General features: G+C 62.4%; 2 protein-coding genes across 2 annotated transcripts; one reads left to right on the top strand and one right to left on the bottom strand.

Annotated features, from left to right (window-relative positions):
* Window positions 1-1560: 1560 nt before the first annotated feature.
* Window positions 1561-10116, bottom strand: UBE2Q1 (ubiquitin conjugating enzyme E2 Q1). Its single transcript, XM_064474761.1, has 13 exons — window positions 9742-10116; window positions 8357-8461; window positions 7903-8007; window positions 7507-7557; window positions 5259-5399; window positions 4615-4699; window positions 4078-4138; window positions 3447-3537; window positions 3286-3344; window positions 2966-3014; window positions 2643-2738; window positions 2405-2471; window positions 1561-1986 (listed from the first exon to the last, which is right to left on the bottom strand). Exons 1-13 carry the CDS (start codon window positions 10024-10026, stop codon window positions 1955-1957), a joined length of 1227 nt encoding a protein of 408 aa, XP_064330831.1. The 5' UTR covers window positions 10027-10116; the 3' UTR covers window positions 1561-1954.
* Window positions 10117-10296: 180 nt separating this feature from the next.
* Window positions 10297-14133, top strand: CHRNB2 (cholinergic receptor nicotinic beta 2 subunit). The gene is made up of 6 exons (XM_064475176.1): window positions 10297-10924; window positions 11444-11589; window positions 11680-11724; window positions 11995-12104; window positions 12216-13176; window positions 13796-14133. Exons 1-6 carry the CDS (start codon window positions 10882-10884, stop codon window positions 13964-13966), a joined length of 1476 nt encoding a protein of 491 aa, XP_064331246.1. The 5' UTR covers window positions 10297-10881; the 3' UTR covers window positions 13967-14133.
* The last annotated feature ends 1458 nt before the right edge of the window (window positions 14134-15591 follow it).

The raw sequence follows: 15591 nt of genomic DNA, 5'->3' as shown, positions 1-15591 counted from the left end.
GCCTCAACGCCCGCCAGGTCAGCATCCGAGCGGCGGAGGGTCTTGCAGGGCCCGGAAAGCTGCCAGGGTTTAGAAGCGGGTGTGCTGTGAGCTCTCCCAGCCGACTCGGCATACCCAAACCCGACCCATCACTGGGGTCAGCAGGTGCAGCCCCTGCCTCATCAAACAGCAACACCACAAGCTGTTTAAACCTTCATTAAACCAGCTTAACCCCCTCTCCCCAGCAGGTTCCTTGGTGCTAATTGAGCTAAAGAGGGGAGCGAGTGCAGCTGCCTCTGTGCCCCCCAGCACTGGGACCCCACCAGGAGCTGGCTGGGGCCAGAGCGCCGGGCAGGGCAGAGCTGCTCAGCCTCACAAACCCTCCAGTCCTTCAGCAAAGCACTTAAAAATAGTCCCCAGCTGAGGCCGGAGCCTTTCCTGCAGCAAGCACAGAGCAGCCTTCAGTAATCCCTCTCCTACAGCATCTTTTTACTCCAAGGCTCAGAGCAGAACACCACTGAAAGAGGGGAACAGCTGCTGGAGGAGATAATGGACTTCTTCTGAGGCCCTTTGATTTTTCTAACAACTTTTATTCAAACACAGTGAATTAATACTGATGGCCCAGCTTTGACACTAATGAGTCAGCTATGCCCTCCAGCTGAGGACACAGCACAGAAGTTAGAGGAGCTCCAACATCCAAATCCCCTTCCAGCAGCCTCAGGACAGAGCATGAGGGATTCGAGCAAGGACCAGGCCCCGAAGCACCAGGGCACGACTGCAGCAACACCTTCCACCAAGGCTGGGGCTCAGGAGCGATGGTTTGAGGAGGAAAAATACAATAAAACCATGCAGAAACAGGCCACTTGCTGCAGGAGCAAGTCCTGGGCAGGGACGAGAGGGAGCAGTGGTCGCACCCAGCGCTGCCCCACTCCCCTTCATTCGGCAGGTTTCAGCCTCAGCACAGCTCTCACAGGCAGGGGCCCGGCCGCCTTCCACCTCCACGCGCGGTTAGTGGGGAGACACAGGGCGAAGGGCTGCAGCTCCCGCTGTCCCAGCAGAGCCTCCACACGCTGGCCAAGACAGGCCCTGGAGAAGCACGGGGTGAAAGGCGGCAGCCCCGGGGCGCACCTACAAACCCCTCATCCACGGCAGGACACAGGAAAGGCTTACACACCTTCCCCTCGCCGCTTCCAGAGGTGTAAGTTTGCAGTTTATAAAAGGAAAAGTCTGTTCGTGGTCTAGGGGAGAAGGGGACGGGAGTCCTGCTCCCTGTTGCCAAAAAAGAATTGAAAAAAAATAGTAAAAAAAAAAAGAATAAAGGGTTTCTTCCTCTACGGCAGCGGTTCCAGACCTTCCCGCATGGCTTGTCCAGGGGCTGCGTGGCCAACACATGGGTGCTTCCTGCGCCCCCCACGGCTCCGTCCCACCACCCCGCCCCACAGCCAGGGCTGGAGAGGCGGCAGGGCACAGCCGCTGGGGTGGGGTTTGCCCCCCACTGCTGCCAGCACCGGGTACCATCCGCCCAGCAGCAGCGTTGGGCGGGGGGGGGGGGGGGGCGGGGGAATTAGTCAGAGCAGCATCTTCAAATTAACAAACTGTAATTTTTCTCCAAAGATACATTTTCCATACACATCCATCATACACTGTAACAAAAAAAAGCAGTGTACATGAAATAAGAAAATAAATTAAATCCATAGCATAGGTAAGGAGGATGCTCTAGACCGGAGTAGAGTCAAAAGTTTCCAGCGATAGAAGAGGCTCAAAAGTTTGTTTTAACAAGAATGCCTGCTAGCAAGGGTCCAGCAAGTGTTTTAGGTCAGTCCAACTGCTTAAACAGTTTATTTAGAGTTTTTAACAGCCATTATTGTCCTGCAACAGGCAGAGCTATTACATCCTGGGAGAAAGCCAAGAGGCATCGTTGAGATCCAAGTAGAGCATCCAGAAGATAATCAGATTGGTCCCGCCAGCATCCGTGTTAGCCGTCCTCCTTGGGCGGCGTGTACCAGCCTGAAACAAGAAGAGAGACCCGTGAGGGGCGAAGCTGCACAGGGAACGCGAAGCTACACCTGGAAACGCGCAGCTGGAAAAGCTGCTGGAAGCGGCAGCGCAAGCACAAAGTCCCGCTTCCGAAGGGCCGCGTCTCCCGGGTCACCGGGGGCTCTCTCTCCGGGTTATCTCCCAACACCACCCGGACAACGATGCGCTGTCTCTGGTTGTGGCTGAAGGAGCCCAGCACCGATCAGCGGGGCCAGCAGGGAAGGGCAGAGCGATGCTGCAGCCACACACACAGACCAGCTGCCACCTCACTCCAGGTAACCTCTGCACTTGGGGCAGAAAGAAAACCTTAAGTAGCTCGTCTGGATGCTTGGCCTAGGGGAGCCCGGACTAGCAAGGGGAAATGCAGGCCCTGTCCCTCAGCCCTTACCATTCTTCTCATGGATCTGAACCAGGGACTTGTAGGACTGCTGGGCTCTCGTCAGGCTGTACTGGTTCTGCAAGGGAAGCCAGGGCGACTGTCAGTCCAGCTAGAACCCAGTGTGGGCCGCCCCACGCGCCTTCCCTACGCAAACCGCTGCCACAGAGCTGGTTGTCCCTCGGGCCTCATCTGCCCCCTTCCTGCCACCAACCACTCCTCAAGTTCTCCGACACCGACCGGGCCCTACCTTATTGGCTCCAAAATGTACTCGCGCCTTCCCTTTCACCAGAGTTGCGCTGATCTGCATAATCACCGACTCGATGGAGTACGCGCTGCTCCAGCCCTGAGGGACAGAGGCCAGCACGGTGAGGCCTGCACGGACAGGACGCCCACCCAGGGGCTGCGCTTCCCCACAGCAGCGGAAGGGCCTTCCTGAGCCCGGCACAGGCTTTGCAGAGCCGTGCCGGGCGGCTGCCAGGGTTCGGCTGCCAGCAGGCCCCAAGCAGCAGAAATACAAAGCACGGCAGACAACGGCAGCTACCCAGGCACAACGTACCGGCCAGCACCCACCTGTTTTGTAAGTAGCTCCATGCAGATGGCACCGCCACCCAGAACATACCTTGGGGAAGGAACGGGGCAAAGTTACGGCAGAGACGGACACAGCCTCGCCCGCCCGCTGCTCCAGAGAGGAACCGCTTTCTCAGAGTGGGTCCCCGATGGAAAAATACACACGAAAGAAATCCCCCGCCCCGTCTGTGCTTCCCAGAGAGCTGCTGCAAACTGGTATCAGGGAGACTACGGGACTGCAAGGCGCTGGGTAAACTCTTAGCAAAAACTGCTGCAGGAGCAGCGCTGGAGACCTCGGTGAGCAGAGACAGGCAGTTACTTACCCCCCTGACAGCACCGGGGACACAACCCTTACGAACGGTGGATCAAAAGGAAAGTTATCCTGGAACAAGGCAAGAGAAGCGAAGCTGTTGAGAAATGTCTTCTCTGACAACCCACTGAGGCAGGCCTATCTCGAAGAAGTGGAGGTACAGGAAAGCCTTACTTTAAAGGAGAAGTTTAGCAGGATGAAATCTGTTCCTTCTTTCTCTTTGAGGATCTGGAGATCGTTGTGCAAAGCGCTATCCTCGTCAACCCTGCCGAAGGAAAACCCCAGAGGGTCAGAGTCAAGGTCGTGCACCTCAAGTCAGCCGTGCTCGCTGCCACCGAACCCCAGAGCTACTGTACCTGCACAACCTGGCTGCCACGCGGGCCCTCAGGTTCTCACCCAGAGGGCAGTGACAGCACGGGCTGTCAGCATTCTGCTCCCGGTTTGCAGAGAAGACCATCACACCCTTTTTGCATGCTGCCAGGTTAAAAATAAAGACTGCCTGGCCCAAGGAAAAGGCAGCAGTGGTGTCTGGAGGGTGTGAAAGCTTGGGGTTTTGTCTGATGAACCTCTTCCAGGACTCTAGGAACAGCAGACAGACTTGCAGAGCCCTCAGATTATCTCGTTTTTCTCTGGAGATGTCATCTCCTTTCTGATGTGGCGACAGCACGCAAGCTGCCCAGGAGGCTAACCCAAGGTCTGCCAGGTGCTCCCCTGCCCTGCTCAGTTCCCCTCTGGCTCACGGGGACATTTTGGTCCCACCACCAAGATCCACCACAGTATCATGATCCCAAGCTATGCCACCTACTTCAGGAGTTTGACGTTCCAATCGTACAGGCTGTCGTTCACTAGTTCAACTGCATAGTATCCTGCAAGGCAGAGAAGAGCTGTGTTACCACAGGGGAAGACCGAACAGGGGGTCGAGCCACCACCCAGATTTCCAACGCCCTCAGCCCTGCAGCACCACCTCAGCCTGGCACAGACTCCCCAGAAAAGGAGCTGATCCAGAAGGACCATCCCGAGGGCAGCAGTTTTCCTACAACAGCTCTTTCCCGAGCCCTTGGCCTCAGGAAAGGGGTAGGAGCACCATCACACTCAAAGCAAGACAATCCTCCCACCCACAGCACGCTCCTCGCTGCCGTCCAGCACTAGCAGGGAACAGGGACGGTAAGGCAGTTTTGCTCACTCTCGACAGAGCCACAACCACCCAAGGCCAGGGAGCCTCTCCCCAGCCGAGCAGAGAACAGCCCTCGGGCCTGTCAGGTGCCACCCGGAACGAGGAGGAAAACCCCAGCACGAACAGCAGCGCGGCAGCCCCCTCCCTTGAGCTCCTCACAGAACTTACCGCCCTTGAAACTTGGTGATCGGTAAATATCCCTGAGCTCCTTCATTAGCCGGTCGGTGGCCTGCACAGACCCAGACACTGCACCCTGCGAGGAATTTGGGAGGAGGGAAGTTGCACTGTTACACTGCACCCACCACGGCCGCTGCTCTACGAGGCCAACGCCCGGGCTAGAACTCCCGTGGGGCCTCTAGACCTCACCACATCCCCCACCTCTCAGTCTTTCCCTTTCCCCCTACAACTTCCCTTGCCCCAAATACGCACAGCTGCCACAGAAACACCCCTGTGCCCTCTCAACTGAGTAAGAATCTCAGCCCAGGAGTATAAAAACACAACCCACCAGCCACCTGCAAGGCCCAAAGCGAGGCGCAGCTCCTGGGAGCAGAGGGGAAGCCCGGATCTCACTGCAGGAGGCTGCCCCACACAGCACTGATGCCTCAGGGGTACCCGAGGCCCACACTTACTTCCCTGAGCTGCAGAGGCAGTTCACAGACTTCTCTGTATCAGCCACGCCAGCCCCTGAGAGCCACTGCTGTACCTTTGGCCAGAGACAGCCCCTTTGATTTAAGGCTAGCAGGCACCTCCACTGCTCTTGCCCTCGGGCCCCTCTGCTTCCCCAACCCACCCACCCGCTGGGTGACACGTACATTTAAGTAATCTTGCCTCTGGTTCTTTTTTATTTTCTCTAAAATGGCCAGGTTTTCCTTCCCAATGCCTTCATCCTCTGTCTTCTTCCCATCTGCTGGCTCTTCTTCTTTCATCTCATAGTGGTCCAAGTCCTCAGTGTCCTGGGAAGGGGAGAGGAGATCTAGCAGGAGACACATCTTTGCTTCTCCCTGCTCCGAGTACTGCAGATGGAAGCTGCCCTGAACCACAAAGGATTCCTGGTGCAACTCTCCCGCCCCAGGAAGCCTGAGGCCCTGATCTGAGGCACAGATGGGGTGGAAGACACAAGGCCTGGGCATTCTCCACGAAGAAGTTTCAGGCACTAGGCCCCCGCCACCTTCCCGTACCAAAGCCAGCAGGCAGAGCAGCACAATTCCCTTTCCAGAATTAAATTGGCCTCATACAAGCTCTTTGTTCGCTGGATTCCTCCCTGCCAAGCCTCACGCCTGTTTATAATTAGCCATTAATCTTACATATGCTCCCCAACGAGCCCTGTGTAACTGAAGGGCACTTGCACCTTGGCATCCACGTGCCTCAAGCAGCCCCGTGCCGCTTCTCTGGACAGCTGAACAGAGCGCAGGCTCGGTGCAGTGCCGCTGGGCTGCGTTGCTCCCCCTTCACGAGCAGAAACCCAACACAAACACGGTTGCCAGCAGCACAAGAAGAGACCCTCGCACACAAAGTTCAGTGGCGCAGAACATTCTCCCCCGCCAAAAGAGGTGACGTTTTACAGCGTGTCTGGAGGCCCTTTGTAATCAGCTCAGCTCTCCACCACACAGCACTCCCCTGATGCTCTCCCTAGCGCCGGCAGAGGCTCTGCCCCCCACCCCTTTCCACAACAAGGCTTGTCAGTCTGATGCGTGCAAGACCCTGACGTTAATAACCAGTAAAAACCAGTCGCAGCAGTCAGGGGCCACTGCAGAGACCTCTCCCCATGCACAGTGGCTACTGCCCTGTGTCAGCACACAGGGTTCAGCTACCGGGAAGCTGCCTGCAAATGGCCGTGGGTACGCGCAGCTCCAGCGCTCGTATTAAATCCTCTGAACAAGTGTTTACTTCGGCCTCTCCAGGCTAGCTGTTGCTATTCCGGATGAGCAGCATTTTTGGAAGGGCTTTGACGTTTTTAGACTGTCACACAGGAAAATAGATCCTCCTAGAAAATCCCTCGAGTGGATTAACCTGCATAATGCATCTCTGCACCAGGGCACGGCTCCGCTGCGCTGCTCTTCCAGAAGAGCCCAACAAATCCAACCGCTCAGCAAGAAACCTCTGCTCTAAGTGAGAGATGTCCCTGCACAACAATGCATGGTGTTAGCAGAAAGCATGGGGGGAACACTCAGTTCCGGAGGGTTTCTTTTTTAGCCCGTAGGAGCATGAGGACTCACACATCACAAATCTGCCATGAAGCAGCAAGTCTGCAGATATGCGAGATTATGATGGTACCAATTTAAGCCTCCTCATTTCCTCTGGGGAAGCTGGCAAAGCCCAGCCTTGATTCAGCAAGCTATTAACTTTGCTAAAACCCCAACAACTGCTAGGCGTGCTGCTGCTAAGTGACCTGCCCCCAGGTTCTCTAGTGCTGACTCGGTGCCCGTGCCTCTCACACCCCAGGAGAAGTGTGCACGGCATCGCTAAACGTCACCATGGAGATCCAAGATTATTCCACCCACTTCTAGATATCTCTAAACCGCAAACCAAACAACCGAAGCCTGTGGGTTTTGCAGCATGATATTCTCAGCCTGCAGTAAAGTATGGCTGCCTCTGCCACTCCTGCCAATTAGCTTGCACACTCAGCCATCCTACCTAATCCTCTCTGCAGGAGTCCCATTTTCACAGTGTGATTTCCCCACCAGCAATGACAACCTGGAAATCCCATCGCTCGTGAGTAAATTTCAGGCTCTAGAGCCCAGCAGCGTGAGCCGAGAAACTGTCCAAGGGACTCCACTCTCAGCTCATCTGCATGCCTTTGGAGGCAACAGCTACGCCTCTCAGCTGCTGCGGTCCCCTGCGGTTTGTGAACACATCGCCCCCACCTGTGGCTCAGGACCCCGGCCCCCAGCAGCAAAACACTGAGAACCACCTAGCCTTTGAGCCAAACAGCAGGCTCTTCCCTGTCTGGACTCCACAAGCCCCTCCCAGACACAACCCCTGTGCCCTCGCACCTTTCAGCGGGCAGCTCCCTGTGCTCAGCTCTCGGGGTACTTCCTTGTACAGCAAGGCAGCACTTACCTCTGGCATCTCTTCATCTTCTTCTTCAGAGGACACCTCTTCCTGTGTGCTCTGCAGGGAAAAGAGGACAGAGACGAAGATTGCACCATCAGCTTCCTGGGGCAATGCTCCCCTGCCTTCCCAGACACTTCTGAAGCCGGGATTTACAAGCAGAACCAAGTCAAAAGCAGAGTGAAGCCAAGAACCTTTATAGAAAACTATGCCAGAGCAGCTAAACAGCACCGAGGCCCAGGGGAGCAGGCTGGCATCGCCCAGGGCAGGAATCCACCCAAGGAGAGGAGATCAACACCTCACCTGCTGCGTTCCTCCTCTGGGAGTTAGGAAGCCTCAACCTCTAAAGCAAACTCCAGGGAACTCGTTTTATGAACTTAGAAAGTCTTCTCTCATGTCACTCACCTGTTCTGCCGGCAGAGGCTGGTCCAGCATTTCAACATCTGGATGTTGGGGGAGGTTGTAGAGTTTGCACAGGTCGGAGATTATTCGCTTCAGGTGCTGCAAAAGCTGTCCAGAGACCAGACAAGCATCAGAGAAGCGCAGAGACCCACATGCCAAGCTAAGCCTCAGCCATCCTCAGTGCTGCAACGCTTTCCCTCACAAACGAGCGAGCGAAGGCCCAGAGGCCGCTCCTTCCAGCTCCAAGCAGTGGTGGTCATGGGGTGGGGAAAGAAACCACACCCCAGCATTAAACTCCAGAGAGGCCAGAGCTGCTCATGCCAAACTTCCTGAACCTGTATGAGACCAGATCTACCCTCGGCCTCAAGTGGCTGGAGGCACACAGCAGGAATTTTACCCTCCTGAAGCAGCCAGCCTCTCACCACCCCTCCCCGCTCCCCGGGCAGCACCCTCTTACCAGCGTATTTCCTTTCCTGACTTCCACCAGCCTCTCCAGGATAGCTGCTAGGTTTGGATCATCCGACTCCACAGACCATATTGGGGGAACAGCTGGATAAGACTCCTGGAAAAAAGGAAAAGGTGGTGTTTGAGCTGCTGCAACTGCCTCCATCCCACCAGTGCAGCTGGTGGGGAACAGAGTGGTGAGCCAGGCAGGACAGGGAGCCGCAGCCCCACGTCTCCCACAGACGGATCCCTCCAGACCGCAGAGATCAGCAGAACGGCCCGTGAGTGACTGCATTCACCCTCCAAGCTAATCCCAGGGCTGAGGGCAAAACAAACCCCTGCTCCAGCCATGCTGATCTGGCTCAGCTCTGTGCCACCTCCCCCCAGCCCAGGGGAGTGGGGTGGAATACTGAGGGTGGTGACATTTTGGGCCCCCCTTTGGTCACCGTGGCCTCTGCGGGTGGGAAAGCAGTTAAGACAGGACACCAAGGGCGTTGCAGCTGCTCCACAGCTTTCTTGCCTCACCAGCTCTGGACCAGAAGTGCTGCAGGAAGAGAGTCAGGTATGTGCAACCCAGCAGCACTCGTGCGGGGGGCAGAGGCCAAGCAGGCGCCTTTACCCCAGGCTCTGTCAACGCTCCCAAGTCTCCCCTCTGGACAATCCTGGACGCTGGCCCCGTTCAGCATCTGCGCTGGGGGCTTTCCACACCCTGCTGCTCCTCATCTGGAGCTGCGACACCAGCTGTAGTTTGCCATGGCCGATGGGATCTGCACCCCATTGCAAACTGACCCAGAACCAAGATCCCCTAAAATCCAGGCGAAGATGACCCAGAGCAGATGCAAAAAGCCTGACACTGATGCCACGAGTACCCCCTCCTCCAGGCACCGCTGATCAGGGCCGCCTGGGACTACCCCCCGCAAAAAAACCGGGAGCAATCACAGAAAAGGGGGGTGCAGACTCTCGTAGAGAGGAGGAAAAGGCCATCAGGATGGCGAGGGCACCCTGTGTCACCCCAGGCGCTACCAGGCAGCTCCCCCCGGGGCCTGCCTGAGGGACAGGGTGGAGGCCCCGGGCCTTGCTCTGCCGGGAGACGCCTCCCAGTGAGCCCCGTGGAGCTCAGGGACTGAGCGTGGCCCACACCGCGCTCCCGCGGGCCCCGGGGGCAGTTCCCCCCGAGCCCCGCAGCCGGCCGCGGCCACCCAGGGACTCGGGCCCAGCTCGCCCCAGGCCGCACGGGCCGGTCCCCACCCCCCCAACGGCCCCGGGTTCCCCCGGACCGCGGTCGCCCAACGGCCGGAAGCCCCGGCCCCCGCTCCCACACCGCGGCGGGGGGGAGGGCGGCGGCCTCTCGGCCGCGGGGGTGCCCCCGGAGCCAGGCCCCGCCGCACCGGGCCTCACCGTGATGTTGCAGTGGATGCGGACGGGCCCCGGCGGCGGCCCCCGGGAGCCGGAGGCACCGGCTCGGGCCCCGGCCCCCGGGACGAATTCGCAGCTGATCTCGTCGGGGCAGGCGCTGCCGATGCGGAACCGCTCGTGGCCCCGGTGGAAGATGGACTCGAGCAGCCGCAGCTCCCGCCTCAGGAGCCGCCCGGCGGGGGCCGCCGCCACCTCGGCCCCGCTCCGCCCGGGTCCCCCCGCCGCCGCCTGCGACCCCGCCGCCTCCGCCGCCCCCGCCCGCTGCATCTTCCCATGGAGGGACCCGCTCCGCCGCCGCCGCCGCCGCAGCCCCCGGAGCCGGCCCAAGATGGCGGCGGGACGGCCCCGCTCTCCGGAAGTGACCCCTCCCGTCGCCAGCGGAAGGGGCGTGGCACAAACCGCCGGGAGCGCGCGCGCAACCGGGCGGGGCGCCGCCGAGCCGGAAGTGACGCCCGGGAGGCGCTCCGGGAACTGAGGGGGCGGAGCGAGTGGGCGGGACGAGACCCGCCCCTCGGGCGGGGGGGTGTCCCGCGGGGTCACGTGGCGGGCGAGGGACGGGGCACCGGTGGGGGGGGGCGGGGTGCGGCGGGGGGCTCGAGGGGTCCCCAAGGCCCGGGGGGGTCCCGGGGCCCCTGTGTGTGGCGGGGCCGGGGGCGCCTCTGGGGCCGCGGGGGGCCTGCGGAGCCCGAGCTCTGACCGGGAGCTCCTCCCCCCAACCCGCGCCGACCCCCGCGGGGTCCCCCCGGGGCTCCCACCCCCCGCTCCGTCCCCCCGCGGCTCCCTGCCCCGCTCCGTGTCCCTCCCCCCGCTCTCCCCGGGGATCCCACCCCCCGCTGCCGGTGTGCGGGGCCCGGGGCGGCGGGGCTGGGGAATCCCGCCCCCTCCCCGCGGTGCCCGCTGCCCCCCCCCCACGGTGTCCCGGGGCGGGGCGGTGACGGCGGCGGAGCGGGGAGCGCGGGGCGGCCCCGGCGCAGCGCCCGGCACCGCCTCCCGCCCGGGGCCGCCCCGCCCGGGCCGCCGCCGCCGCCGGCTCCAGCACCGCGGAGAGCGCGGGCAGCACCGGGGACAGCGCCCGGGCACCGGCACCGGCACCGGCACCGGCGGCGGCACCGGGCCGCTCCCATGGCGCTGCTCCGCGTCCTCTGCCTCCTCGCCGCCCTCAGACGTAAGTGCCGGGGGCCGCGGGGGCGGGGGCCGGGCACCGGCACCGGCGGGGTGGGGAGGGGACCGGGCCGGGCCCGGAGCTGCGCCTGTTGCACCGGACCCTCCGGCACCGCCCCGGTCCCGACCCCGCACAGACCCGGCGTGGACACGGTACCGCCTCCGGCGCTTCCCGCCACCCCGGGGCTCTGCGGCCCCCGCGGCACCGCCGGGCCCGGGGTCTCCGGCCACCCGCAATGGGCGGGGAGGGGTCCCCAGGCGCAGGCCGGCCCTCCCGCAGCACCGGGGCTCCCGTCCCTTCCCAGACCCACCCGGAGCTGCCCCCTCCAGGCACCGCAGCCCCCCGGCCCCCCCCCGACCGCCCCTGCCCTGACAGCAGCCTGCGTCGGCTGCGACACCCGCACACGGTGACACTGTCGCGCTGTCACACCCGCCCTCGAGCTGCCAGGCTCAGCCCAGGGGGTCCGGAGGCTCGGGGGGGCCCTGCCCATGCCGTGGGGCTCAGCCTCCCACCGCCCCCCAGGGAGCCTGGGCACGGACACGGAGGAGCGGCTGGTCGAGTACCTGCTGGACCCCGCGCGCTACAACAAGCTGATCCGGCCGGCGACCAACGGCTCCGAGCTGGTGACGGTGCAGCTGATGGTGTCACTGGCGCAGCTCATCAGTGTGGTGAGTTGGCCAGGACTCTGCTCCCCCGTCCCCGAGTACCTGCAGCCCCCCCGCCAGCACCCCGAGTAACAAGCCCTGCTCTCTCCACAGCACGAGCGGGAGCAGATCATGACCACCAACGTCTGGTTGACCCAGGTGAGAGCCCTGGACTCTGCTGTGGTCCTGGGACCCCCCTGCCATGGGCCCCTCAAACCACCCTGCCCTGGCACCCCCATCCACCCTGCCCTAGGCCCCCTCTGCCCTGGGACCCCCCTGTCCACCCTGCCCTGGGACCCCCCTGCACTGGGAGCCCTCTGTCCACCCTGCCCCAGGCCCCCCCTGTACCCTGCCCCAGGAATCCCCGTGCCCGCTCTGTCCGGGGACCCCCGCCCGTGGCTGGGCCGGGCTGAGCCTGCCTGTCTGCAGGAGTGGGAGGACTACCGCCTCACCTGGAAGCCGGAGGACTTTGACAACATGAAGAAGGTCCGCCTGCCCTCCAAGCACATCTGGCTGCCCGATGTGGTGCTCTACAACAAGTAGGTGGTTTGGGGGGTGTGTGGGGTGCCTCAACCCCATCCAGGGCTCAGGGCGGTGCCACGGCACTGCTGGGGGAGGGCCAGGGCTGACAGCGCACCCCTTTGCCCCAGCGCCGACGGAATGTACGAGGTCTCCTTCTACTCCAACGCGGTGATCTCCTACGACGGCAGCATCTTCTGGCTGCCGCCGGCCATCTACAAGAGCGCGTGCAAGATTGAGGTGAAGCACTTCCCCTTCGACCAGCAGAACTGCACCATGAAGTTCCGCTCCTGGACCTACGACCGCACCGAGATTGACCTGGTGCTGAAGAGCGAGATGGCCAGCCTGGACGACTTCACGCCCAGCGGCGAGTGGGACATCGTGGCGCTGCCGGGACGGCGCAACGAGAACCCCGATGACTCCACCTATGTGGACATCACCTATGACTTCATCATCCGACGCAAGCCACTCTTCTACACCATCAACCTCATTATCCCCTGCATCCTCATCACCTCCCTGGCCATCCTCGTCTTCTACCTGCCATCCGACTGCGGCGAGAAGATGACGCTCTGCATCTCTGTCCTGCTCGCCCTCACCGTCTTCCTGCTGCTTATCTCCAAGATCGTGCCACCCACCTCGCTGGACGTGCCACTGGTGGGCAAGTACCTCATGTTCACCATGGTGCTGGTGACCTTCTCCATCGTCACCAGCGTCTGCGTCCTCAACGTGCACCACCGCTCGCCCACCACGCACACCATGCCACCCTGGGTCCGCACCCTCTTCCTCCACAAGCTCCCGGCGCTGCTCTTCATGAAGCAGCCGCGGCAGAACTGCGCGCGCCAGCGCCTGCGTCAGCGCCGGCACACCCAGGAGCGCGCCGCCGCCGCCAGCCTCTTCCTCCGGGCCGGCGCCCGCACCTGCGCCTGCTACGCCAACCCTGGCACTGCCAAGGCCGAGGGGCTCAACGGCTACCAGGAGCGGCAGGGGCAGGCGCCGGCCCCCGCGGCCGGCTGCGCCTGCGGGCTGGAGGAGGCGGTGGACGGCGTGCGCTTCATCGCCGACCACATGCGCAGCGAGGACGACGACCAGAGCGTGAGTCGGGGCGGGCAGCGCGTGGCGGAGGGGTCAGGGCTGCAGGGGGCGAGCGGGGGATGTGGTGTGCATGCAGGGCTGGGGGGTGTGTGCGTATGGCCAGGGGGTGCAGAGCGTGGGCAGGAAGGGACGTGCGTGAGCACCGAGGGGCTCCCTTGCCCGGCCCCCCAGGGACCCCCCACAGCCCCTGCCTGGGCAGGGGGCCCAGCCCTGACCCCCGACCCACTGCTGCAGCCCCAGCCTGAAGTTGTTGCTCTGGGAACCCGGGAGGCTCCAGAGGCCTGACCCTGCACGGCACCACGAGGCCGCAGATTTTGGTAGAGCCGGCACCATGTGGGGCTGCAGGGCCAGGGGACGCTGCCCCCCCTCCCAGCTCAGCCCACCGGGGAGATGAGTTTCCCGGGCTCAGCAGCGTGGGTGGCAGCAGGGGGACCGAGCCCTGTGGGGCCCATGGCAGGCTGGCAGGCAGCCCTGGGAGCTGCAGTGCTGAGGGAGTGGATTTGGGGCTCCGCGGAGCCGCCGAGCTCCCAGTCCAGCCACCTGCCAGCAGCAGCACAGGCAGCACCAGGCGACACCAGAGGCTTCAGCCTGACCCAGTATCTCTCCCGGCCCCACACAGGTGAGCGAGGACTGGAAGTACGTGGCCATGGTCATCGACCGACTCTTCTTGTGGATCTTTGTCTTTGTCTGCGTCTTCGGCACTGTCGGCATGTTCCTCCAACCCCTCTTCCAGAACTACGCCACCAACTCCCTGCTGCAGCTCGGCCAGCGCACCCCCACCCCCAAATAGTGCTGGGGCGGCTGCCTGCCCTCCCCGCCAGCCCCAGGGACAGCAGGGGACCACGGGCTCCATGCCCTTTCCTCGCTGCTGAGCCAGGGGCTGGCCAGTCCCGGGGCTGGCGAGCTGGGTGCTGGGCTCCCGGTAGCCACTGCAAACCAATAAATACTGACACAGGAGGGGGTTCATTCTAGTGTTGTTTCATTCCACACCACTCCCACCCCAGGGCAGGAGGGAGCAGGATGGAGCCAGGGCGGGGGGGCTCGGGCTCCCCGTGATCAAGGTAAGAGGCTGGGGAGGAATGGGCTCTGGAAGAGGAAAATCCCAGTTCCTGAGGGAGGGAGTGCAGCGGCTGCCTCCCACGCTCCCGGGAGCATTGGCTGGTCACCGCATCTCCTCCCACTGATGTGGCAATTCAAGGCCATGCGGGGCCATGAGCTGGTGCCCCAGCCCTTGCAGGCAGACCCCAGCCCCTGCCAGCCCCCTGCCCTGTCCCCAGGGCTCCCAGGAGCCGGGCAGAGCCACTCTGACACAGCAGGAGCAGAGAACGGGGCTGCTCTGCTCTGACTCCCCAAGGTGAGCTATTTTTAGGTCCTAGCTGCAGGCAGGGCCAGGGCAGCGAGTGCCGGGGGCTGCTCCAGCAGTGCCACTGTCCCCTGCTAAAGTCCAGGCTCAGTGCACTGGAGCCAAGAACAGCCGCAAGACAAATTGGGTGAGGAAAATACAAATCAATCACAACTTGAGGTGGGCGCAGGTGGCAGCAGCCCTGGCTGGTCAGGCAGTGGCAGCAGCGCTGCCCACGCTCACCCTCGCAGGCAGAAATGGGCCTTATCGGGGAAAATGGAAATGGATTGTTTGCTATAAATACCACTAACCCTCTGTGCTGGGGGGAGCACGGTGCAGGCAGGGGCCAGCCGCACACAGCGCCCGGGGAAGGGGGATGCTAGAAGTTAATAAAACCCAGCACCTCACCCAGCCAGAGAAATGCCGGGATGCTCCAGCACTTCCTCCTAACCATTAAGAGCTTTGCCCCTAAAGCAGCAACGTGCCAGCCCCGTGCCAGGGGCTTCTCCCACCTCCGCAGCCCCTCGTGACGGTGCAGCCCTGGGCAAGGGCAGGACAGGGGGTCCCGCTGCACCCTGGGAGGGAGGGGAGCCACACAAGTCCCAGGAGAACAGCAGGGTGGGGGTAGCACGACGGGAGCCCCGATAGCCCCAGGCACAGCACCCTGAGCCGCTGGCAGCAAGATGGGGGTCACTGTGGCCAGAGAAGGCCCCAGCTCTGTCCTCGTGCTGTCGCATGCCCAGGGGAGAGCGGGATGCTGAGGCTGCTCTGTGTCTGGGCATCATCCGGCAGCTGCGGGCAGGGTGAGCCCACAACAGCCAGCGTTTCACCTGCTCAGCCACAGCAGGTCTGCCCTTTCCTCTGCGCAGGCAGACACGTACGAGCCTGAGGCACAGCCAGAGCCGGGGCCTCATGCCCCAGGCTGGGCTCCCCTGCCTCAGGACTTGTCGTCTTCAGTTTGGGCTACGCTTCCACGCCGAGGGCTTTGCGGTCTCTATCCCGTCTCACCGGCAGCAACGATCCTGTCCCAGGCAAAGCCAGCACAAGGTGGGCATCGGGAAAGGGGCTGCTCT

Source organism: Phalacrocorax carbo, chromosome 28, assembly GCF_963921805.1.
Source record: "Phalacrocorax carbo chromosome 28, bPhaCar2.1, whole genome shotgun sequence".
Taxonomy (NCBI): Eukaryota; Metazoa; Chordata; class Aves; order Suliformes; family Phalacrocoracidae; genus Phalacrocorax; species Phalacrocorax carbo.
The sequence above is the reverse complement of the archived record's forward strand: the minus strand, read 5'-3'. Positions and strand labels throughout refer to the sequence as shown.